The sequence below is a fragment of the Triplophysa rosa genome, linkage group LG12 (assembly GCF_024868665.1).
Source record: "Triplophysa rosa linkage group LG12, Trosa_1v2, whole genome shotgun sequence".
Lineage (NCBI taxonomy): Eukaryota > Metazoa > Chordata > Actinopteri > Cypriniformes > Nemacheilidae > Triplophysa > Triplophysa rosa.
Genome location: NC_079901.1, coordinates 10,087,528 through 10,112,173, shown reverse-complemented (window position 1 = coordinate 10,112,173; position 24,646 = coordinate 10,087,528). Strand labels below are relative to the sequence as shown.

At 43.9% G+C, this 24,646-nt stretch overlaps 1 protein-coding gene across 1 annotated transcript in view; it reads left to right on the top strand.

Annotated features, from left to right (window-relative positions):
• Positions 1–24,263, top strand: part of LOC130562540 (CMP-N-acetylneuraminate-beta-galactosamide-alpha-2,3-sialyltransferase 4-like) — a 29,666-nt gene extending 5,403 nt beyond the window's left edge. Inside the window, exons 4-9 of the mRNA XM_057347627.1 lie at positions 12,334–12,431; positions 12,672–12,735; positions 21,894–21,989; positions 23,249–23,438; positions 23,558–23,729; positions 24,250–24,263. Coding sequence (XP_057203610.1) covers positions 12,334–12,431; positions 12,672–12,735; positions 21,894–21,989; positions 23,249–23,438; positions 23,558–23,729; positions 24,250–24,263 — 634 coding nt within the window. The remainder of the gene's footprint in view (positions 1–12,333; positions 12,432–12,671; positions 12,736–21,893; positions 21,990–23,248; positions 23,439–23,557; positions 23,730–24,249) is intronic.
• The last annotated feature ends 383 nt before the right edge of the window (positions 24,264–24,646 follow it).

The following is a 24,646-nucleotide window of genomic DNA, read 5'->3' as shown; positions in this document are numbered from 1 at the left end:
GGGGCGCGAGACCCGCGACGAGGAAGCCCGCACCCTCGCGGCCTCCCAGAGGCAGCGCGACTGACTAGCGCGCCCGATCAGTGTTGAACTGCCTGAAGATCAGACAGTCAGCGGTCCCCCTGTAACAAGAGGCTCCTGGGATACATGGCATCCTCGGCGGGGGTGGTCCCCCTCGGGTCGATGCACATACGACCGCTCCAACACTGGCTGCAGAGTCAAGTTCCTTGGAGAGCGTGGCACACCGGCAGCAGGCGTATGGTCACACGCTTTTCTGCCGACACACCCTAACCCCCTGGTCTCCATGACCTTCTTGCGGACAGGGGTCCCCTTTGGGATGCCTCCCTGCAAGGTTGGGGTGCCGTGTGCAACGGGCAAGCAGTGTCGGGGCGGTGGACGGGCCCCCGCCTGCGTTGGCATTTCAACTGCCTAGAGTTGTTGGTTGTGCTACTTGCATTGAGGAGGCTACTACCTCTCGTGCAGGGAAGCACGTGCTGGTCCGGTCGGACAGCACAGCTGCTGTGGCGTATTCTTTCACTCACAGCAGCTAACATGACTCGCCCGACGCCTCCTCCTCTGGAGTCAGCAGGTGATCAGCTCCCTGCGAGCCACACACATCCCAGGCGTCCTGAACCAGACAGCCGATGCGCTCTCTCGTCAGTCGACGCCTCGCGGAGAGTGGCGACTCCCTCCCCGCGCAGCCGGCTCATTTGGGGCAGTTCGGCCAGGCACAGGTGGTCCTGTTGCCTCCCCGGACTCCTCCCATTGTCCGCTTTGGTACTCCCTGTCCGAGGTACCCTCGGCACGGATGCCCTTGCGCACAGCTGGCCGCGGGACAAGCGGAAGTACGCTTCCCCCCAGTGAGCCTCATTGCACAGGGCCTGTGCAAGGCCAGGGAAGAGGAGCATCAAGTGGTACTAGTTACGCCCCTTCGGCCTAACCAGGACTTGGTTCTCGGAGCTGAGGCTCTGACAACAACTCCCCCCTGGCCGCTCCCCCTGGCGGACAGCTTCCCCAGGGGAAGGGGCACGTTACGGCATCCCAGGCAAAACCTGGTCTCCATGTCTGGACGGGACGAGGAGATCCTGAGTGACCCACCCCCGGTCCGGTTGGGACGTCACTCAGGCTAGGGCTTCGGCCACTGGGCGGCTATACGCCCATAGGTGGCGCCTCTTCTCGTCCTGGTGCTCTTCTCGGCGAGAAGACCCGCGGAGTTGCTCGGTCGGGTACGAGCTGTCCCGTCCTCAAGAGAGACGGGGGAGTAACCTCTCCCCCTCCACACTGGGAATGTATGTAGCCGCTACGGCCGCTCATCATGACCCAAGTGCTGGGTAGCCTCTGGGACAGCACGACCTGGTCATTAGGTTCCTAAGGGGCGCGAGAGGGTGACCACCTTATCCGCGCTCCGTACCCTCTTGCGACCTAGGTGGCGGGCCTCAAGAGGCCCCGCCCCCTTCGAGCCTCTCGGGGTTGCCGCTCTTTCTCAGTCTTGATAAAGACGGCTTTCCGCATGGCGCTCACCTCCAAGAGGGTAGGGGATCTACAAGCACCCTCCGTGTCCACAGATTGCCTAGAACTCGGGGCCGGGATTCTCACGTTATCTTGAGACCCCGCCCCGGCTACGTGCCCAAGGTTCCCACCACTCTCCCGAGAGACCAGGTGGTGAACCTGCAGGCGCTCCCCACCGGGGAGGAAGACCCAACCTATCCGTGTTGTGTCCAGTACGCGCACGGCGCCTCTACTTGGACCGCACGCAGAGCCCAGAAGCTCTGAGCAGCTCTTTGTCTGTTTCGGAGGTCAGCAGAAGGGAGGGCTGTCTCCAAACAGAGGCTGGCGCACTGGATCGTGGATGCCCTCGTTAGGGCATACCGATTTTTTTTCCTGCCCGTTGGGGGTGAGGCACACCCCTCGTGGCTGGCTCAGGGCGCCTCTCTGGCAGACATCTGCGGAGCTGCGGGTTGGGCTATGCCTAACAACTCCGTGAGGTTCTAATACCTACGCGCGGAACCGGTGTCAGCCCGCATCCTGGCAAGGTGTGGGACCGGCAGCCGGTAGGGCGTATGCCTGCGGAAGCCCTTCCCCCTCCGGGGGGAGCAGTGGCGATCCCGCCTCACTTCTTTCCCCTCGGGTAAAGAACAGGCATTCCATCCATCACTAAGCACCCTTCCAGGGGACAGGCTGGGCAGAGCAGCCCTGCCCCCTTAGGCCGGGGAACAGTTGAGTTATCTCCCACATAGCTCTAACCGGACCTAGTGCTCCAGACGTGGTAACCCCCCCTCCGTGGGCTGTTCCGTCTGATGTATCCTCATGAATGGTTCCCACCTCGGCAACCCATGACCTCCCTAGGTGGACTCCCACCTTGCGGTTAACTCCTTCAGTCCGCACGTTTTCCCATGAGTTCTCCCCTGATGGTGAGACCATGTGGTGTCTCCACTAATTCCTCCCTACGGTAGGTAGTGGCCTCTGCAGCGTGTTTCCCCCCCAGGGGGGAATAATGCTTACCCAGTGGCCCGTACGGTGCCGGGCGGCTTCTCGCCATTTAGAGAATCAGGCCTCCGCCCGTGACGGCCGGCGTTAGGGGGCTTCCCAACTTTTTGTGGAAAGCTCTGGGTCCCCCTTCCTCTCCACTGGAAGGTCATAATTTCGCGTTAGCGTGTTCGTCTGACTCGCCCAGGCCAGTCAACGTCGCTCCGCAGAGATTGTGACGCGGCTCAGTGCTGTGGCGTTTTCCATAGGAACCCCATTCTGTCGGTTCGACACAACGTCGAGAGACCGACAGAAAGGGAACGTCTTGGTTACGGATGTAACCTCGGTTCCCTGATGGAGGGAACGAGACGTTGTGTCCCTCATGCCACAACACTGGCCGCCCACCCCAGCGGTCGGGGGAGGATGCTTTAGGCTCCTCAGACCAAAGGTGAATGAATGAGCACGCCGGCTTCCCTCTTATACCCGGACATCCGGGGAGGAGCCCGGCATGCAAATTTCATTCGCCAATTTTCATTGGCCTTTTCTAAATACTCACAAGATGATAGGTTCTCAAGACAAACCCCATTCTGTCGGTTCGACACAACGTCTCGTTCCCTCCATCAGGGAACCGAGGTTACATCCGTAACCAAGACGTTTTCCTGCACTTCTCCATTTACGACTGGCAATGGAGACGGTATATGCTACAGACAGAAACAATGACAGAAATGCTGACAAAAGTAATAGGCTAAAATATTAAAAGAAATAAGTAACCTTTTTGGGGTTATTATATAGATGTTTTAAAATAATAACGTGAAATATATACAGTATAAAGTTCAAATGCAAAACCCTCTGAATCGGTCAGACCTCATTTCTTTTAAATTGACATTTTTTATCAGGCTCCTACATTTTTTTTCATTGATATCAGATATTTCAGACCAGGCAGAGTGTGGTATTTAGCGGGTTTTGAAGGGAAATTATTTGAATAACATAAATATTGTGTGGAGAGCATTCACTCAACATTGTGATTTCTTTTTCGATGGAGGTGGCCTTTAAAGGGTTTTGCATCTGAACACTTTATAGTTTATTATTTAATGCACAACAACAGGTGCGATTATAAAATTATAATTATAAAAAAGGATAGACTACACATATACCATCTTAAAGAGGCCATTCCCCGTGATGCCAATTTTCAAACTTTAGTGTAATGTTGCTGTTAGAGCATAAACAATATCTGCAAAATGATAAAGCTCAAAGTTCAATGCCAAGCTAGATATTGTCTTTAACAGAATTCGGTTTTCATGGACTACAGAGAACGGCTGGAATCGGACTACAGCCCTATACCTCCCGGGTAAATGTCACTATTCCGATTTTTTGAAGAGGGACAGCAGTGAACAATAGACTTGAAATATAAAGCGTTTTTTGAAACTAGAAACATGAACATTTATTGTTAAAAAACATAATCAAAGCTTCAAAAACAGCAAAAGAATGCCTGCTTTAAGTTAAATATAAATTTTCAATTTAAAATACATAAAAGCTAATGGTTTAGAATATTTACCGAGTCTAAATGAAACGGAAATAAGGCAATATCTCTGCAGCAATGCAACACAAAAAACGCTGGATATACAGAATAAGGTATCATTTTCATTAATACAATTCCCTGTAATATTACTCAAAATGAGATATATCCTCATATTCTAAGTTTCTTAATTGAAAATATGCAGTGTGTTAGTAAAGGGATATCAAATCAAATCACTTTTATTGTCACATCACCAACAGCACATGTGCCGTGGAATACAGTGCAGAATACAATTGACACATTAAACAAATAACATACATGTTTAACAAATAACATTATACACATTTAGACATTTTACAAATAACAGTATACTTTCATATAAAGTATATACACTAAAATAAAACAATAATATACAAAAAATATACAACATATACAACTTAATTCACATAATCCACAATGCACAGAGTGGTTGCAGATGTAATGGTTAGTAAATAGTATTATTGTGTTAAAGTGCTGTGCATGCTAAAATTGTGGTGGTGGTGGTGGAGTTAAAGTGCATGGTGAATGGAATAGACAGAGAGGTGTGCTGTGCGAGTGTCAGTTCTGAGTGTTCAGCAGCCTGATAGTCGGGAAGTAGAGGGAAAAAGCTGTCCCTCAGTCGGCACTACATTTCATGCTTGCGCAGAGCGTAAGAAAAACATCTTGGTTACGGATGTAACCTCAGTTCCCTGATGGAGGGAACGAGACGTTGTGTCGAGCCGACAGATGGGGTTCGCTCTTGAGAACCTGTCAACTTCTGACTAGTTTAGAAAAGGCCAATGAAATTGGCGAATGAAATTTGCATGCTGGACTCCGCCCCCGGATATCTGGGTATAAAAGGGAGACGGCGTGCTGCATTCATTCACCTTTTGGTCTGAGGAGCCTAAGCATCCCTCGACTGCTGCGGCGGGCAGCCAGCGTTGTGGCAAGAAGGACACAACGTCTCGTTCCCTCCATCAGGGAACTGAGGTTACATCCGTAACCAAGACGTTCCCTTTCGGTCTCTCGACGTTGTGTCGAGCTGACAGATGGGGTTCCTATCGAAAATGCCACAGCGCTGTGCCGCATCACAATCTCTAGCGGAGCGACGTTGACTGGCCTGGCGTCAGACGTGAGCGCTAGCGCGAAATTGTAATCGTCCAGTGGAGAGGTAGGGGGTCCCAGAGCTTTTTGGAAAAAGGTGGGAAGCCCCTGCCACCGGCCGTCACGGGCGGAGGCCTTGATTCTCTAACAGCGAGAAGCCGCCCGGCACCGTAAGGGCCACTGGGTAAGCATTATTCCCCCCTGGGGGAAAAACGCTACAGAGTGTACTATCCTACCATAGGGAGGAATTAGTGCAGACACCACATGGTCTCACCATCAGGGGAGAACTCATGGGAAAACATGCGGACTGAAGGAGTTAACCGCAAGGTGGAGGTCCACCTAATGAGGTCGTGGGTTGCCGAGGTGGGAACCATTCATGAGGATACATCAGACGGAACTGCCCACGGAGGGGGGGTTACCACGTCTGGAGCACTAGGTCCGGTTAGAGCTATGTGGGAGATAACTCAACTGTTCCCCGGCCTAAGGGGGCAGGGCTGCTCTGCCCAGCCTGCCCCCAGGAAGGTGCTTAGTGATGGATGGAATGCCTGTTCTTTACCCAGTGGGGAAAGAAGGGAGGCGTAATAGCCGCTGATCCCCCTAGAGGAAGGGGGAAGGGCTTTCGCAGGCGTACGCCCTACCGGCTGCCGGTCCTACACGTTGCCCTGCAGGACGCGGGCTGACACCGGTTCCACGCGTAGGTATTAGAACCTCGCGAAGGTGTTGGGCATAGCCCAACCCGCAGCTCTGCAGATGTCTGCCAGAGAGGCGCCCTGAGCCAGTGCCCATGAGGAGTGTGCCTCACTCCTAATGGGCAGGGGCGATCTTGAGATCGGTATGCCGTAGCGACGGCATCCACGATCCAGTGCGTCACCTCTGTTTGGAGACAGCCCTCCCCTTCTGCTGACCTCCAGAACAGACAAGAGCTGCTCAGAGCTTCTGAAGCTCTGCGTGCGGTCCAAGTAGAGGCGCAGTGCGCGTACTGGACACAACACGGACGGGGTTGGGTCTTCCTCCCCGGTGGGGAGCGCCTGCAGGTTCACCACCTGGTCTCTCGGGGTAGTGGTGGGAACTTTGGGCACGTAGCCAGGCCGGGGTCTCAGGATAACGTGAGAATCACCGGGCCAGAGTTCTAGGCAATCTGTGGACACGGAGGGTGCTTGTAGGTCCCCTAACCTCTTGGAGGTGAGCGCCATCAGGAGAGCCGTCTTTATCGTGAGGTGAGAAAGAGCGGCAGCTCCGAGGGGCTCGAAGAGGGTACGGAGCGCGGATGAAGCGGTAGCCTTCTCACGCCCCCTTAGGAACCTAATGACCAGGTTGTGCTGTCCCAGAGGCTTCCCAGCAACTGGGTCGTGATGAGCGGCCGTAGTGGCTACATACACTCCCAGTGTGGAGGGGGGAGAGGTTACTCTCCAGTCTCTCTTGAGGAAGGGACAGCACGTTCCCGATCGAGCAACTCCGTGGGCTGAGACGAGAAGAGCACCAGGACGAGAAGAGGCGCCACTTATGGGCGTATAGCCACCTAGTGGCCGAGGCCCTAGTCTGAGTGGTGTCCCAACCCCCGGGGGTGGGCCACTCAGGATCTCCTCGTCCCGTCCAGACATGGAAGTTCCAGGGGTCTGCCTGGTATGCCATAATGTGCCTCTTCCCCTGGGAAAGGGGGTCCTTCGCCAGGGGGATCGGCCAGGGGGGAGTTGTTGTTAAGAGCCTTAGCTCTGAGAACCAAGTCCGGTTGGGCCAATAGGGCGCAAATAGTTTCACTTGATGCTCCTCTTCCCTGGCCTTGCACAAGACCTGTGCAATGAGGCTCACTGGGGGGAAGGCATACTTCCGCTTACCTCGCGGCCAGCTGTGCGCTAAGGTATCCGTGCCGAGGGGTCCCTCGGTCAGGGAGTACCAAAGCGGGCAATGGGAGGAGCTGCTTACCTGCCTGGCGATTATGTAGCACAACAGTCGTTTAAGAGTGCAGAGGGCTACTGATTATCCTCGACATTGGGTCTCGCCGTGACGGAAGAAACTCTTAAGAGAGTGGGCTGTTGGGACGGGGCAGGAACCGTCCCGGATCAACCACCCAGCGATGGAATGGCTGGTGTCGGGCCCGATGGCATTCTCGATCTCCTTGGGGTCTTCCCATGAGGGCCGCTTCTGCTTTCGCCGCGGCTGCTGATGGGGCGATGGTCTCCTCTTCGATGTCCCTTCCCGGGGGGCCGCCTGAGTGGGGGGCACCAGAGCCGGAGGGTGTCGAAGAGGACCAGGGCTGCTGGGAAGCAGATGGTGCACGGGACTCGACGGCCGAGGCGGCCGAGTCGTGGCGAGGGAGGATATGCTTGATATCCTCTGTCTGCTTCTTTACTGTCGAGAACTGCGGCTCAACAGTATCACCAAACAGCCCCCCCCCCTTGCGAGATGGTTGCGTCGAGAAGGCGGACCTTCTCAGCGTTACTCATCTGTGCAAGGTTCGGCCAGAGGTGTCTCTCATGGACCACAAGTGTGGACATCGCCCGACCCAGGGCCCGCGCGGTCAACTTCAGTCGCCCATAGAGCGAGGTCGGTGGCGGCGCGGAGTTCCTGCATAAGCGCTGGGTTGGTTTTACCCTCGTGGAGCTCTCTCAACGCCTTGGCCTGGCAGGAGCCATAGCGTGGAGAGAGGAGGCAGCTTGGCCCGCAGCAATGTAAGCTCTCGACACCGGAGATGCCGAGACCCTCCATGCTTTGGACAGGAGTCTAGGTCGAGCCCCCCAGGTGGCCGCCGCCTGTGGGCACAAGTGCACCGCGGTGGCATGCTCCACCTGGGGGACATCGACGTATCCTCTAGCTGCCTCACCCTCGAGGGAAGAGAGGGTGACAGAACTTGTTTGACGTGAACGTGCCGGAAAGGGGCGTTCCAGGTCTTACTAAGTTCTTCATGCACTTCCGGTAAACACGGCACCGGGGGCGGGCGCGGCTGGAGCCACGCTCAAACCTGAGGCACCATGTAACCAGCCACGAGCGCTGGGAGAGGCAGTGCGGGCACTGCAACCCAATGCTCACGGCGGTCCGGGAAAGCATGGCTGACATTTCGACTTTCGCCTCTTCCTGGGCTCGACCCCCCGAGGGAGGGAGCCTGAGGAATCGTCGGAGTCGGATGGCAGTACGTCACCCCCCGATGCTGCAAGAGACATCTCATCACCACGCATCGTATCTGAATACGTGGTTGAGGAACAAGACAATGGGACCGTCTCCTGGGGAACGGTCAGACGAGTTAGACGAGGTGCGAACGGTCCGTGAGCCAGTGGCTGGCGGATTAACGCTCACAGTAATCCTCATATCACCCTCGCTGCTTGCCGTAGCGGGCGGCAGGGCCGTAGTCCTGCCGTCTCGGAACGGGGAGCAAACGAGGTGGTGGCTGAGTCCCGTGGGAACACAGCCACCTGTGACGCAACGTCTGAATCGTCAACTGCCCGCAGTGCGGGCAGGACGTAACCACGGGCACCGTGTCCGTCCCCCTCCTCGATGAGTGTGTTGCACCAATGAGAACAGTGGAACATGCCACGCTGGAGAAATTTGCTCTTTTAGAAAAAAACACTCGAACACTCCTGGCACTGTTGAGATGCCCAGGGGAAGTCGCTGCAGGAAGGGACCGTCCACTGCACCACGTCGTAAGATTCCAGCAGTAATTCGGTGTAGAGTTTGAAGTCTCGAAGTCGATCAGTGTGAAGGCTCCGAAGAACAAAATGTGAATGAATGCAGCACACCGTCTCCCTTTTATACCCGGATATCCGGGGGCGGAGTCCGGCATGCAAATTTCATTCGCCAATTTCATTGGCCTTTTCTAAACTAGTCAGAAGTTGATAGGTTCTCAAGAGCGAACCCCATCTGTCGGCTCGACACAACGTCGAGAGACCGACAGAAAGGGAACCTGTTAACAAGCAGACTTCCCATAAGAATAGAGAACATGCATAAACACTCGAGTGAGTCGGCATATAAGCATCATGTTTTGTTGTTTCACATGCTTTGTCGAGTAAAATCAATCATATATAAATGCCTGGGTTTAATTGGGGTCTCAGTCTGTTGAGGCCGGCTGCAAAGAAATGCGCTCCTCCACGGCACGGGGCTGCAGCCAGGTAGGCTATGCGATCAAGTTTATTAAAACGCTTTGTATTTTTGTGATGACTATAAAGTATTTTTCAACTTTAAAGCTGAATTTAGTGGCAGAAGACGCCACTTTATTTGATCTCAGTTTTGTTTGGGGTGCAGTTTGGGACTTATGCATACTGCATTATGTACTGTAGGTAGGAGCCTAAATGCTTTTTGAAATGTTTTTTACTTTTACGAATAATAAATTACTCTCTTAACTCTCGAAACCAACTTCTTTAATCTTTATTATACATCATTGAAGTCTAAGACAAAAAGCGCATAACTTTATTTGAAAAATAAATATGTGAACATTGTGGTTGCTTCAGCCTACTAACAAAACAATATAACGCTGAGCTTGCTGATCTATTTTGGAACTTCGATCAATAGATTTTATGCTTCGGCAGAATATGCAGTCGTGACTCAACAGTTGTTAAATGTGTGACGTAGTGGTCTGATGCAGTCATTAGATATGTGATCGTTTCTGATCGTCAAAGACTAGAATCAGTTCCAGTCGCAAAAAAACTCTGTAAGTGTGTTGTGTCCAGTCTTAGTATGTTTCAGCTAGTCGTTAAGTGTGTCCCCGGCTTAACATATGACAACCATGCAAGGTTATCCCATTTTTCAGGAATTTAAATCCCGTGGTTTTCACAACCATGGCTGCGCAGTGTTGTGGCATTCTAGTCAACTGTAAGTGACCTTAGTGGACCGTTCCAAGATGGCTGACACATCTATGTGCCTGGAGCGCTTGAATGTGGCATGTAGTTAGATATATCAATAGTTTTAGCAGCAACTGGAATTGATGAGTGCGTTTGAATGGAGGCGGTGCAAATTTGCATATTCATGTGTCTGCGTATACTTAATTTAGCTAAGGTGTAGAGTTACATTCCAGCTATTTTAAGGCAGGAAAAGAATATTTTCACATGAAAAAACGTTAAAATTTTACTTTGATGTTCAACGATTACTTACAACTTTACTTAAAATTAGGGCTGTGCATTTAACACGTTAATTATAATTAACACGTTATGGAAAATTAACGCGATTAAAATTTTGACCCCTTTTACGCAACCGCCCCTCCCCAGACATAAGTAGGTCATTTTACATTTCCTACAGTTTACTGGTGACAAATATGATGCTGGCAACAAACTTACTGCATGATATAACAAACTGTCAGAAAGAACCTAAAATTAAACATATCTATGCAAAAATTACTCTGAATGAGCTTTTGTTTCATATTTATTTAGTTATGCAATCACACAAGCGCAATATCATAGCAGTGCTATTTTTGTCCAGAAAACTACGAGTGCATGTCATGTTGATTTTATACAACAGTTAATTAAATAAAGAAATTAATTTTAAGATATATTTTATAGACAACATTGTCTGTTTAACTAATTTTTCAACAAAAATATGTCCTAGAAAGCCTCAGGAGAAGTGTTGCGTGTCTCTGAGGAACACACATTGTGGTTCTGTTTCTAAATTAATAAGTTTCTTGAGCGAATCAATTGGGTGAATCAATTAATCATTGGCTCATTCACAAAGAGTCATTTACTGCATTCCTGAACGAATTCAGTGAATCTAACGAATAAACCGCCACCTACTGGCAGTTTTTAATTCTTCAAAGAATTTTAACAGTATTAAAATAAAAAAGTTAAATAATAACAATACAAATAAATTGGTGATAGTTTGCCCAAAAGAATAATTCTGGTTATTTACATTTACTTACCACTTAACTTGAATTACTATTTCTTTGGGGAAAAGGAAGATATTTCTTAAGAATGTTAGTAACCAAACTGTTTTGGTCTTTAATTATATTACTTAAGCTTCTGAAAAATAAAAAATATGTCCGTTTTAGCTTCTGAACATCTGAAGCAACTTTCTGTATTGTCTTATTAAGGCTTTAAATGATATTTCCCCCCCAATGTGATGTGTGATTTAGTTGCGATTAATTAGATTAATTAATCACAACATCATGTAATTAATAAGATTAAAAATTTTAATTGCTTCACAGCCCTACTTTAAATATCTCTTAATTCTTAACTTAGATTTCACTTTGACACTTTTCACAAAAGTTAGCTCAGCCCATGTCCTTATTGTTGCACTTATTGATGCGTGTTACGGTATTTGTAGTAATTGTTCCAGTTATCTGCTTAGATGATCAACCACTAGACCTAGACCTTTTTTGAACATGTGTGACAGGAGAAACATTAATCTTTTATATGGGTGGAGTCACTTTTACAACAGCAAAGATATTCCTTATTTTACTTCACAGGAAAGAAACAAACAGGATGTTGAATCTCATGCTGAGCCAAACCCCTTCAATCATCCATGTGAATTTTTTAAATATCAAAATAAAAGTTTTTTTTATATTTTTAATGTTTTCAATCGCTTGCTGAACTTTTTTTTTAATCGGAAATCAATTTCAACACCTGTATGAACTGCATCAACAACCAATGCAGAAAAAAATTGTCAATGAAATTAAATCAAAGGTGGACAAAATCAACTTCAATCAGATACGTATATTTGCATTCAAAACATAAAGTCTCTCTCTTCTGGGGGAAATTTTGATGAGTCATCTTGCACTTGCGTATGAAATCTGTTAGTACAACCCTTGAGACATAAAAGTGCTGAGAATGAAGAACAGTCTAATGGTTCTAATGCGGTCATTTATTTAAAAATAAGAACTCAGAAATGGATTCCCGAGTGAAAATGTCAGCTTTTAAAACCATCAACATTTGTCCTGCAGCTGTTGTCGGTGGTGTACAGGAGAATAACAGGGCACTTAATGAAAATGGACACTTTCATCTCACAGCCAGTGAAAGTGTGTTGAAACCTGGCAACCCTGTTAAGCAAACACGTCTGCGTGTAATGATTTCGAGCTGCTCTGCTGCACTTCAGCGCTGTTGAGTTACATGTTAACTCCAACATGTCAAACTCCTCCTTTTGAGATTTATGCAAAAACAACACTGCAGTTTAGCCAAATGAGTGTCCTACAAACCCTACTGAAAAGACAGACGTAAACATTAAATCAAATGTCTTTTCATGTACTGTATCATTTGCCTTTTTTTTTCATTTGGCTCAGTGTTTGTAATTTAAGCTATACGTCCTTCCTTTTGCAACAGCACCAGCAGACACCCAGAGCTCTTTCTGAAGTTGGAGGATTTCTTTTGGAGGGAACATCTGTCCAATCACTCGCTGCCCTATGGTATTAAAGGCAGTGGTATGTATAGCTTTTGTTATTATCATCTTTACTTTTTTAATACAAAGGTAAAACAAAGTCACATCACTCCGTAAACATCAAAAATCCTTAAAACGCTGCAGTTAACCTAATAAAGATTTTTTTCTACTTTTCTGCTTTTAATGCAGAAACTAGGATGGTTTCTGAATGTTTTTTTCATGGAGTCATTCCACATGGTTGCTACATTTATAATTGTACACATTGTATTTTCTCTCTCTGCAGAGCTCCTGCTTCTGAAGGTCTTGGCAGTGGTCACCAGTTACTCAATGCCAGGAAACGTTGAGAGGTAAAGTGAAGCCGGGCAGCCTTTTGTCATGATACACGGGAAAGAACCCAATTGCAGGCAGCAGTTTCAGGGTAACAAAAAGGGTTTATTAACAAAAAAACACAAAACAAGGACCCACGATGGGGTTAAAAACAAGAGAACAAGATAATAGGACAGCAACAGGACGTAGACTAACTAATACTAAACTAAAACAACACTTGACAAGAACTACACTAAACACTTACTAGACTTGACTTGACTTTGAAGAATCCACAAAAATAAGGTCCAAAAGGGGTGGGGCTGGGTGGGGGATTCACAGTCTGGGAGGACGCTCGAGAGCGTGGAGTCCCAGGGGCCTTGGTGGTGGCAGACTTGGCTGCCGGCCGGACATGGCTAGGGGCCGGACTGACTGCCGTCTGGAAGGCTGGCTGAGTCTCCGGCTGAAAGGCCGGCTAAGTCTCCGGCTGGACAGGGCTGAACGTCGGCTGGAAGGCTGGCTGGGACACCGGAAGCACCGGACTGGACACCGGATGCACCGGACTGAACACTGGACTGGATACCAGCTGCACTGGACTGGATGCCGGCTGTACCGGACTGGATGCCGGCTGCACCGTACTGGATGCTGGCTGGGATGACGGCTGGGACGACTACTGGACCACCGGCTGGAACGCCGGCTGCACCGGCCGGATCGCTGGCTGGATCACCGGCCGGGACGCCGGCTGGACCACCGGCCTGCTGCACCGGACTGGACGCCGGCTGCACTGGACTGGATGCCGGTTGGATCACCGGATTCACCGGGACGCTTCTCCCTCCTCCTCTGGTCAATCTGGTCTGTGGCCGACTTAGCCAGGCCTGTAGAGGACAGAGGGAGTTCTGGGTCGGAGGAGTTCACAGATGTTGTCCCCGAGTCTCTCCTCCCCACTTGCCACTTGCGCTGCCAGGAGGACCGGGACCATGGAGCTCAAACCAGAGGGTACTGAGTCCCCCTGGGGAGCGGCAGCCAGTACGAGGTCTTCCGGAGCGATCGACCTTGGGGCAGAAGTTCCAAGTGGGACCTCACCCCCGGGATCGTCCCGGTTGACCACGTACCTGACCATGTCCGCAAACCATAGGGAGGCCAGCAGCCTCTTCTCCAATGGTGTGAGGCGCTGAGTGAGGCAGCAGTTGAAAATGGTTTTCAACTCCGCCTCACGAAACTCGGTCACCTCCGCCACCGCCGAGAATGCCCTGGCGAACTTCTGGTTCCCGTAATTCCCCTGACGGAACCCTAGCAGCAAGTGGGCTTGGCGAGATCGTGAGGACGACGCTGTACCGTCCATAGTAGCTGCCTGCTGGGTTCTGTTGGGTTCGGTCATTCTGTCGTGATACACGGGGAAGAACCCAATTGCAGTTTCGGGGTAACAAAAAGGGTTTATTAACAAAAAGCACAAAACAAGGACCCACGATGGGGTTAAAAACAAGGGAACAAGATAATAGGACAGCAACAGGACGTAGACTTACACATGTATGTATCTACTTCAGTTCCAGTAGATGGTGAAGGATGTCACTTCCCGATACAAACACACCCCGTTGAATAAGCCCACCCCCGCAATTGATTGACAGGTTTCTGTACAAGTCAGAGGAAATGCAAATGCAAAGGAATTTGCGATTTCATTTGAGTTTTGGCAGGCTTAATACGCGACGCCAGAGGAAGTGAAATAGCATATGGGGAATTGCTATTGCGATTTAAATTTGGCAGGGTCGTAACTCGTAAGACACAGGTAATTCATTTGCAAATAGACTTTAATTTTCCTTTTGAAATTTGGCAGACATTGTACGTTCGCGTAAATGCAAATGCAAACGGTTTGCAATTGCGTTTGAATTATGTCACAATTTTGACACAAACAAATAGAAAACGCATTTGCAAATGCATTTGCAATTCCTTTTTAATATAGTCCGCAGTATCATTCCATAGACTACTGTGACTTGTGTAACTGTAGAGTTCTTGTTAGTATTTATTAACATGTATCTATTGTGTCCATAAAAAGTCAAAAGCTCTGTTCTGGTGTGTGTGTGTGGATTGTAAGCTACTACAAACTTTTGATTTTACAGTACTGTTTTATTTATTGGTAATACTGGGAATTTTCATTTTTAATTTCCTATACCCCAGAATTGCTTTTTATTAACAGGTTATCACGATTTTCCGGATCATAATTACTTAATACTAATATGGTAAGACCTTAGTAATTATTAAAAAGTTACCATGTTTTTCACTTTCATAATACTGTTCCGGATCATAAGAAATTACTTAATACTGATATGGTAAGACCTGAATAATTATTTAAAAAATATTTGGTTTTCACTTTATAGTACTGTTCCGGGTTAATAAGTAATTATACTGATATGGTAAGACCTGAGTAATTATAAAAAAGTTACCATATTTTTCACTTTCATAATACTGTTCCGGGTTAATAAGTAATGACTTAATACTGATATGGTAAGACCTGAGTAATTATAAAAAGTTACCATGTTTTTCACTTTACAATACTGTTCCAGGTTAATAAGTAATTACTTAATACTGATGTGGTTAGACCAGAGTAATTACTAAAAAGTTAATATGATTTTCACAGAATAATTCAGTAATAAGAACAGAGTAATACCATTTTTAATAATTACTAATGGTTTACCAAGAATTTCTTGATAGTTAATAATGAAAACACAACTCTTCAGCTATTTGTCCAGACTCATAATAAGCAACAAGGAGAGATATGTTTGTGAGGTAAGTTGACTAGTGATGCAGTGATTAGGAGGTGTATTCCTTTATGGAATTCCAAAAGTGACAATATAAAAAATAAATAAATACAAAAAAAATAAATCCACGAAGAAATGTAAAAAAGCAAAAATAAATGAGTATTTATACTTTTATTTCCTTATTTATGGGTAATTATATATATTTTTTGCTCGCTTATTTATTTTTTCATTTATTTATTTATACATTCATTTATTTCCACTTTTATTTATTTCCACATTTATTCATGTATATATGTATTTATTCCTACATTTATTTATTTATACATTTATTTATTTCCACTTTTATTTATTTCCACATTTATTCATGTATATATGTATTTATTCCTACATTTATTTATTTTTACATTTATTTATTTCTACATTTATTTATTTATGTATTTCTTTGTCTGTATGCTAATGAGTGGGGGCGTGTTTCACCTCAGACATTAGCAATCGATCTCAGAGCGGCGGTGCTGAAGCTTTGAGGCCACAGGGACACCTTGTGGTGTGACCGAACGAAACTAGGTTGACGAAGTTGCATGGAGAAGGCAATCGAGTCATTTAATTTCACCCTAACTGTATGTAGATAGGGTTACCACACATAGCCTACATACTCTTTATTAGGGACATTGCCGTAAAACATTATTCGGTCGAGATTTCTAAAATGTCTTTGCACACATGAACAGAAACTGCACAACAACAGGTCTGCTATGAGACACTTGGAAGAATACACTTGGACATGGAAGCGCGTGAAATTATCCACTAGTGATCACATTTATTGTAAATGCGCTGGATGGAGCTGATAAGAACTTGAGTTGTTTGTCGATGAGACTCGCACAAACCAGCTCAGAATGCCGAGAGAAACCAGCGCATTTCACTGAAGTCTACGCAAGCATTATGATCAATGCATTTGAAATGCGTCTGCAAATACAGTTTACATTCGCGTTTCCTAACTTTGCAATGCATAACACGTGGCATTTCGAATGCTTAAATTATAACGCATATTTCCACAGGCGTAATTTGCGGGTGGACGGGTGGGTCATGTCCCCACCACTTTTTGCCAAAGTCAATTTTGTTGCTTTGTAAGCAGAGGCCATTTCTAACAACTCCGCCCATCAGTTTCAGATTGGATTAGACAAAGTGTAAGAAACGCACACGAATATCAACTTCTCCAGTGGCGTAGAGCGTAAAGCGTGTGTTACCTACTTCATGTCGTCGTGGGTTCGGGACTGCTGTCCGCTGAACTTTTTCCCTGTCACATATCAGATTGTAAAGGTATTTATTTGTAATAAACGATGAAATATTTGAAAATGGCTGTTCAAGTCATACATGTACCAAACATTTTGCGCTTAATTGCACTTTGATGCTATATATTCATCCTTATAGTTCTCGACATGCCATTGCTATCGTCTATTGCAAGATTAATTACATTTTGATACTTGATAGAAAACTCAGATAAATGGAAAAAGTCACAACTTTGTAGTTTCATGAGTTCAAAACAAAATTTAGAAAGTTTGTTGTATATTTGTAGCCTATCTTGCAATGCCCGTATAATAAGTGAAAATAAGATTTTTTTAAAGATATTATTTTCCATCGGTTTCCCCTGTATAACTTACTTGAATGTTTGTCCTTATTAGCAGGGGGTTCCCAAACGTCTCAATCCTTGACCCAGCAACAGGTAATCTGTGTCAAACACACATTTTTAACATGGGGAAAACACATTCGTTTCAGTAGTTTTTATTTTATCACAAATTAATACATTTAATTATGTACGGCAACAGCCATCCTTACATATAATAAAGCACAACATGCTTTAAATGATCTATTAATGAAAACATGATATAGTTTAAAAACAAATGGAAGCAGATCTGATATGTGGAAATTTAGAATAGTGAGTTTAGCCTTAGCGGATTCGTACGGTGGCGTATTGCTGCCACGTATTTTTCCACTCAATTATGTCGTTAAAACGAGATAATATGTCGTTTAAACGAAATAATATGTCATTTTAATGAGATATGTCATTAAAACGACATATTATCTCATTTTTACGACATATTATTTCGTTTTAACGACATATTTGAGTGGAAAAAATAAAATGTAAGTGGCAGCAATACGCCACCGTAGTAAAGGGATAATATGACGTCTCATAATAATTACACATTAATCTATTACGTGAAAGTGACATGTTTTCTAGCTGGACATAGGTAAAATGTCATGTTTTCGAACCACGGCCCGCTGTACGGTACACTAAACAAATCCGTAAAAATAGGCGCCATTGCATTTACAATAAATTAAGGGTGTGCAAAGCAGCCGGTATTTGTATCTGTATTTGTATTTGTTGAGGGGGGGAAGTATTTGTATTTGTATTCGAGTAAAATTCAAAATAGGCGTAAAAATCCAGTTTTTTGCGTTACACTTCTAATTTACGTTATAGTGTACGTAAACAGAGCGAACATGAGAGCACCCGACTCCAGACGTCAATAATGCAGCGTAATGGAATAATCTCCCGATCAAACTCCGCTTCCCGAAAGTTATAAACTGCCTCCGCAACCCAGTTAAGGTACAAAAATCTATTCAACAAAAATAGTGATGCACGCAGTGAAGTCTTTTTTCGCTCAGCCGAGCCTTCTCTGTTGCTGTGTGGAGCAGCCTGTGTCAGTCACCTCTTTTACTCCCCGACTCCTGAATGTCACTCACTCACTCATGCGGGCATGCACTGCGGTCTCATGAGAAAACGCAGCTTTTTGATATAAAGTTTTTCTTGTTCCCGAATACAAATATTTTTTTAAGTATTTGTTCGAAATAAGTATTAGCAAAAAACACGCTATTTGTGCCTTTCCGAATACCGTATTCGGGTTCGGCTCCACCCCTACAATAAATGTGATCACTAGTGGATAATTTCAGGCGCTTCCATGTCCAAGTGTATTCTTCCAAGTGTCTCGTAGCAGACCTGTTGTTGTGCAGTTTCTGTTCATGTGTGCAAAGACATTTTAGAAATCTCGACCGAATAATGTTTTACGGCAATGTCCCTAATAAAGAGTATGTAGGCTATGTGTGGTAACCCTATCTACATACAGTTAGGGTGATATTAAATGACTCGATTGCCTTCTCTATGCAACTTCGTCAACCTCGTTTCGTTTGGTCACACCACAAGGTGTCCCTGTGTCCCTCAAAGCTTCAGCACCGCCGCTCTGAGATCGATTGCTAATGTCTGAGGTGAAACACGCCCCCACTCATTAGCATACAGACAAAGAAATACATAAATAAATAAATGTAAAAATAAATAAATGTAGGAATAAATACATACATACATGAATACATGTGGAAATAAATAAAAGTGGAAATAAATAAATGTATAAATAAATAAATGAAAAAATAAATAAGCGTGAAAAAATATATAATTACCCATAAATAAGGAAATAAAAGTATAAATACTCATTTATTTTTGCTTTTTTGCATTTCTTCGTGGATTTATTTTTTTGTATTTATTTATTTTTTATATTGTCACTTTTGGAATTCCATATTCCTTAAGTTTCTTTCCTTTTAAATAAATAGCCTAAAATAGAAAAAATGATAAAGATTCATTAGATTTATTTAATTGATATGAAAAATAAAATCTTGACGAGGACAATATTGTTTGGTGATATAAAATAATTGAGTTTACTGAAAGTAAACAAAATTAGTTAAAATTGTTTTTGAATAGCAATCAAGATCATATACAGTATAACCAGTTTACTGACATAACTTTTTTTAGCAGCTGTTAAAGAGTAGTTAAAAGATTATTCTTTTTAATGAGCCTTAGTTGTTGTTAAATTCTGCAGGAGACACACAGCATTCAGTATTTATTAAAGGGGTCATATGACACGGCTAAAACAAATATTATTGTTTGTTTTAGATGTAATGCAATGTGTATACATGATTTAAGGTAAAAAAACGCTGTATTTTCCACATACCGTGCATGTTTGTATCTCCTCTTTGCCCCGCCTCTCTGAAACACGCAGATTTTTTACAAAGCTCATGGCTCTGAAAAGCGAGGTGTGCTATGATTGGCCAGTTCACCAGTGCGTAGTGATTGGTCGAATACTGCAAGCGTGTGACGGAAATGTAACGCCTCTTACCATATTTGGAACATCAGGTTCCAAAGCAATTGTACTGACAGGTACGCCCACCTTACTTGCGTATACATGTGCGTGGTCTTAGTCAAATCATACCACAAACTGACGTAGATTTGTGGGGGTGTGGCTACATGAGGCGTTTCAGGCAGGTCTGGGTGAGCATTCGCTTTTAGATAGAATGCATCTTTTGTTCCCACACTTTAATTTTTGCAATTTTACGTGTCTAATGCATGCATCTGACAGGGTATTTAAATCATCCTACCTGTTTATTTTGTCGATGTGGTTTAGATTAAATACACTTTTGCACTGCGGTAGGAAACTCTTACAAGGTAGGACAATTATACAGAACACCGTATCGTGATATCTAGTGTCACTCTTTTACCTTTTTCTATCACATTACAGATCATAAAGGCATTTGTTTTCAATAAAATTGATTTAAGATTCATTTTTATTCATAAAGTTTAGGGTAAGGTTAGGGGTTTAGGGCTTTAATATCTCAATATGTTGCCATCATTTGAATAATTTGTCTAAATATAATGATTTACACTCTGTTATTATTGCATAATGTTTAATGCACAACAATACTGAGGTGGAAATTATCTGCCACTATTTATAAGTATCAATAGCATCTAACTATTATTTCTACTTAATCCAAAGAAAATACAGCTATTTTCAGATAGTGTAAAAAGCATTGCTGCCTTGGGCAGGCTATTTGTACTCAGTGTAAATAGACACTCAGTAAATGAAAATGTTTTATCAAAAATAAATATAATACATTTTATTAATGTGTCTATTCACTATATCTGTCCATTCATAACGTTACTGTTACAATGACAACACAAGTGTCTCATGACGTCACGGCGTTAGTGAAGGTCAAGTGTCACGAGCGGTCTTGTCCAAATGGCACAAAAATGAATTTCTTTTTTTGCTGAACATTAATGTCCTCATGCAGGACTTCATCAGTGTCAACCTATAAAGAAAGGCCACTTTCTGAGATTCGCATGCAGGCCAGCAGTAATGTAAGACATTTATTTTTTTATTTGAGATTGTGACTAATAGGTCTACAGGCAGAATGTGTACGGAATGTGTACGATTTCTATATGCTGTCGCCGTGCAGCATGCAGTTGTATTTAATCGCGTGACTGGTTTGCCCATGGTTTATTATAGGTTGATGTTTGGGTGGTTAAAGTTTTTGCATTTCATATAGCAAAAATGATACGAGGAACAAATCTCTTTTATACATGCAAAAGACAGAGAACCTAAATGTATTCCAAATGTACAATATCGACATTTTCTGAAATTTGTAAATGTTTTATTTTTTGGAACAGGTCAAATGCAGATTGAACCTTCTGAATCTGAAAAATCACTTTCGGTTTAGAATTATAAGGTTCTATCTGCAAAACATTCATTTAAGCAATACATTTTCAAGCAACACAAACCATTTATTTATTACTTTTGTTAAAACATGAAATTAGTGTATAATAATGTGTAAAAAGGTACATTTTCATGGTTTTTATGACACTTATTTCATATTTTAGGATGCATTTTTCTTGTTCAAGTAACACATAAAAGGCTGTGCTAATTGTTTTATCGAAGTTTTAGCCACAGAAGGTGGGCCAGATCAAATTACTTTTTAAAGATGAGTATTGCTAAAAAACATAATGTTTATTTTTGTAATCAAGACTCTTGACGTTGTTGACTATTTGGCATTAACTGCATTATTAGAGTCTATGTAAACACAAGTATTAGGAAGCTAGCACTGCTGGCTAGTGTTGTGTCTATAAATATAAAAAAATCTCCTCAACAAAACCTAAAACAAAACAAAAAAGAACTTTCGAGTAGACAAGAGTATCAATAAAACGGTCAACCTTGAGGTTTCTTTCAAACATTGTTTTGTGTTGTACTGTTTCCTCAGATATTCCCCGTCACTGAGGAGTCTGGTCACATGACAAAGAAAGCTGATCCTGATTGGTCCTCTTGTGTGCATTCATAGTGCTGATTGGCTTTTGCAGATAGAACCTTATAGCACCAAATTATAATTTGATTTTGTAGATCTTATTTAAAAAAGTCCCAGAATGCACACATTTTTAAAAAAAAACATGGCATAATGTAAATAAATTGTCACAGAATAAGAATATGTGAATAACTCAATCTACTTCTAAGGCGACACTGTGTTAAAAGCAACACGTGCATTTTAAGAGTGTGGTTTCCCATTTCCGTGTTTTTGCAACAACCTTATAAATAGACATTGCAAAATTTGCTATCTGACCTGTAACTGTGTTTTTGTGTCAGCAGTTTAGATTGCAGGACGTGTGTGGTCATAGGGAACAGCTTTACAGTTAAAAACAGCTCACTGGGGGAGATCATCAACAAATACAACGTCGTGATCAGGTGCAGACCTACACTCCTCCTCAACATCTCAACATTTCCACTTTTTCTTTTCACTTTCCTCCTCGAAGTTTTTGGAAGGGTTTTCTGTGGTTTAGTTTAAGCTTCACTTCATGTTTGAGGTTTCTGGTTAAACTCTTCCATTGGTTTGGCTTATACTTCACATTCTTTGTTTATTGTAGATGTGTTGAGTGACATATAATAGGCTCACTGCACAATAACTTCTGTTATTAGAGCTCTGCTTGGCTACTGTTTCTCAACCGGTTTAAAGCTGAGGAATGAACAAAGGCCATTTTATTTCTCCTAAGCTTCTAACAAACGGTAAAATTTGGCCTAGTATTTTTCCATAATTTCCTCCTACTCAGCCCTAATCACCATGGAGGAGGAAAGGAGAACTGGTTGACATTTGGTGTTGAGTTACAAATCCTGGTTCAAAGTCCCCATTAACAGAGATCAGCAGCTTTTCTCTAATCTCATTGTGTAAAGAAGACTGTTTCTGTCTCAATAAATAAATCCCACGAAAAAGCAAATGTCACATGGGGGTGGTCGTCTGTTTTCTGTCAGTAGTGATAAGAGGGTGTTGTAGCATCTATAGTCCCAGGGTGCTTACCCTTACATTACCCTGTAGCCTTACCGCTTACAGTTTGTATAGTAATGTTTAATTCTTTTCTAAAACATCTTTGAGTCGCTGATGCTTTTATAATTTGTTGCATGCAAGATTTAAGCTCCAAGTTTCTGTTTTCCATTGTCAGTTATTTGGTAATTCATTACCCGCCGTGTAGCCATTATTTGTTTTTAAGTAGTTTCTCAAACCGGGGTCCACGTACTCCAGGGGTCCATTTAAAATAGCCAGGAGGCCCATGGAAAATTCATGAATTGTAAAAAAGCTCTCACTGAAAATCATGGCAAGTGATTTAAAGCCAAATACAAAACAGACTAATTACATCACATCTTTGTTTAGAGGTATAAATATTTTAAAGTCTGGTAAGTTTTGCTTGAGCTCTTTTAGTGATTCATCTGAAACACAGCGCATGAGCCAATTTCAACATTATTTATTTATGTGCATGTGCGTACATAACCGTAAAGTAACATCCTGCCCATAGGACACTTGGTTTATTTTATTATTTCATCCGCTTTATATGCACATTCTGAGTATTGATTTATAAATAAGCGTTATTAAGCGTGCAGAAATTTCAATATCCTCAGCGCTTGACCTTTGACCTTCCTCTATTTGCTCGTCTAATTTGTATTACTTCACTCAGGCTGAACGATGCCCCAGTCAGAGGCTTCGAGGAGGATGTGGGAAACAAGACCACCCTGCGTCTGTTTTACCCTGAATCAGCGTCTTATAACCCTGGGAAACACAATGACCCAGACACCCTGCTGGTCCTGGTTCCATTCAAACAGCAGGACCTCCTCTGGCTCAAAGAGATCTTATATAATGAAAAGAGGGTGAGCAAAGTTTCACTGCTTGTTGTCAGCAACTTATTTGTGTTTTCACACTTGCCTCACCCAGTACCACTGTTTTGACCAATAAACATGAGACACTGAGATCTCTGTGCTTGACTTAGGTCCGAAAGGGTTTTTGGAAGCCTCCTCCTCAGATTTGGCTCGGCAGATTCAGTCAGATCCGTGTGCTGGATCCATATTTCCTTCATCTAACAGCCAGCAACCTTCTTAAAATTCCCCTGAACCCACGCCGGCAACAGGTGAGAACCACACGTGGCCAAGCTCCTGGGGAATGTGATGTTAAATACTCTTTGGTCTGGCAACCAAATACATATTTATATATATTTTGGCCTTTATATATATTGAGGCCAAAATATTTCAAGATGCCAAAATCCCAAATGACAACTTGTTTGTCATCACTGGAAGTCAGAGATTAAATATTTTTTTTTGCGCATTATCTGTAATTCTAGTGAAGCTGTGATGACATACAGCAAGTCAGTTTCCTAATAAACCAACAGAGACTTGTTTAGATAAAAAGAGTTCAGATAAGAAGTGTGTCTGTTTATTTCTGGTACGAGCTCTCTAAGGCATGTAACAGGAAACGGAAGAATATGAACTGAAGCTGAAATTATTCTGTACTTCCTCCCCACCCACCCACCCTCCCACCCACCAAACTCACCTCAAATTGTTTCTTCGGTTCTTTCACACTTTGTCTTAATCAGTGACCACAGTCGACAAACATGTGCATGTTCCTCCTGTGTACTGTATGTTTGTGAGGCACACTCCTCCTCATATTTTTGCCTTTTTTGTTCAGCATGCTCACAGTGAGCTCTGGTGCAAACCTTCTCAGACACACATGAAACACATTTACTGTCATTTTTATCCCAAGTACTGTATATACTTCAAGTTAATTTTATTTATATACTTAATTAATTTTTAAGTATTCTTTATGTAGTAAGTGTGCTAGTAGTATACTTGTACAGTAGGCCCACTTTTTAGTTTATAAGTTTTTTTTTTTTAGTTTATAAAAGGTTTCGCATGTACTGAAAATATNATAATGCTTGCGTAGACTTCAGTGAAATGCGCTGGTTTCTCTCGGCGTTCTGAGCTGGTTTGTGCGAGTCTCATCGACAAACAACTCAAGTTCTTATCAGCTCCATCCAGCGCATTTACAATAAATGTGATCACTAGTGGATAATTTCAGGCGCTTC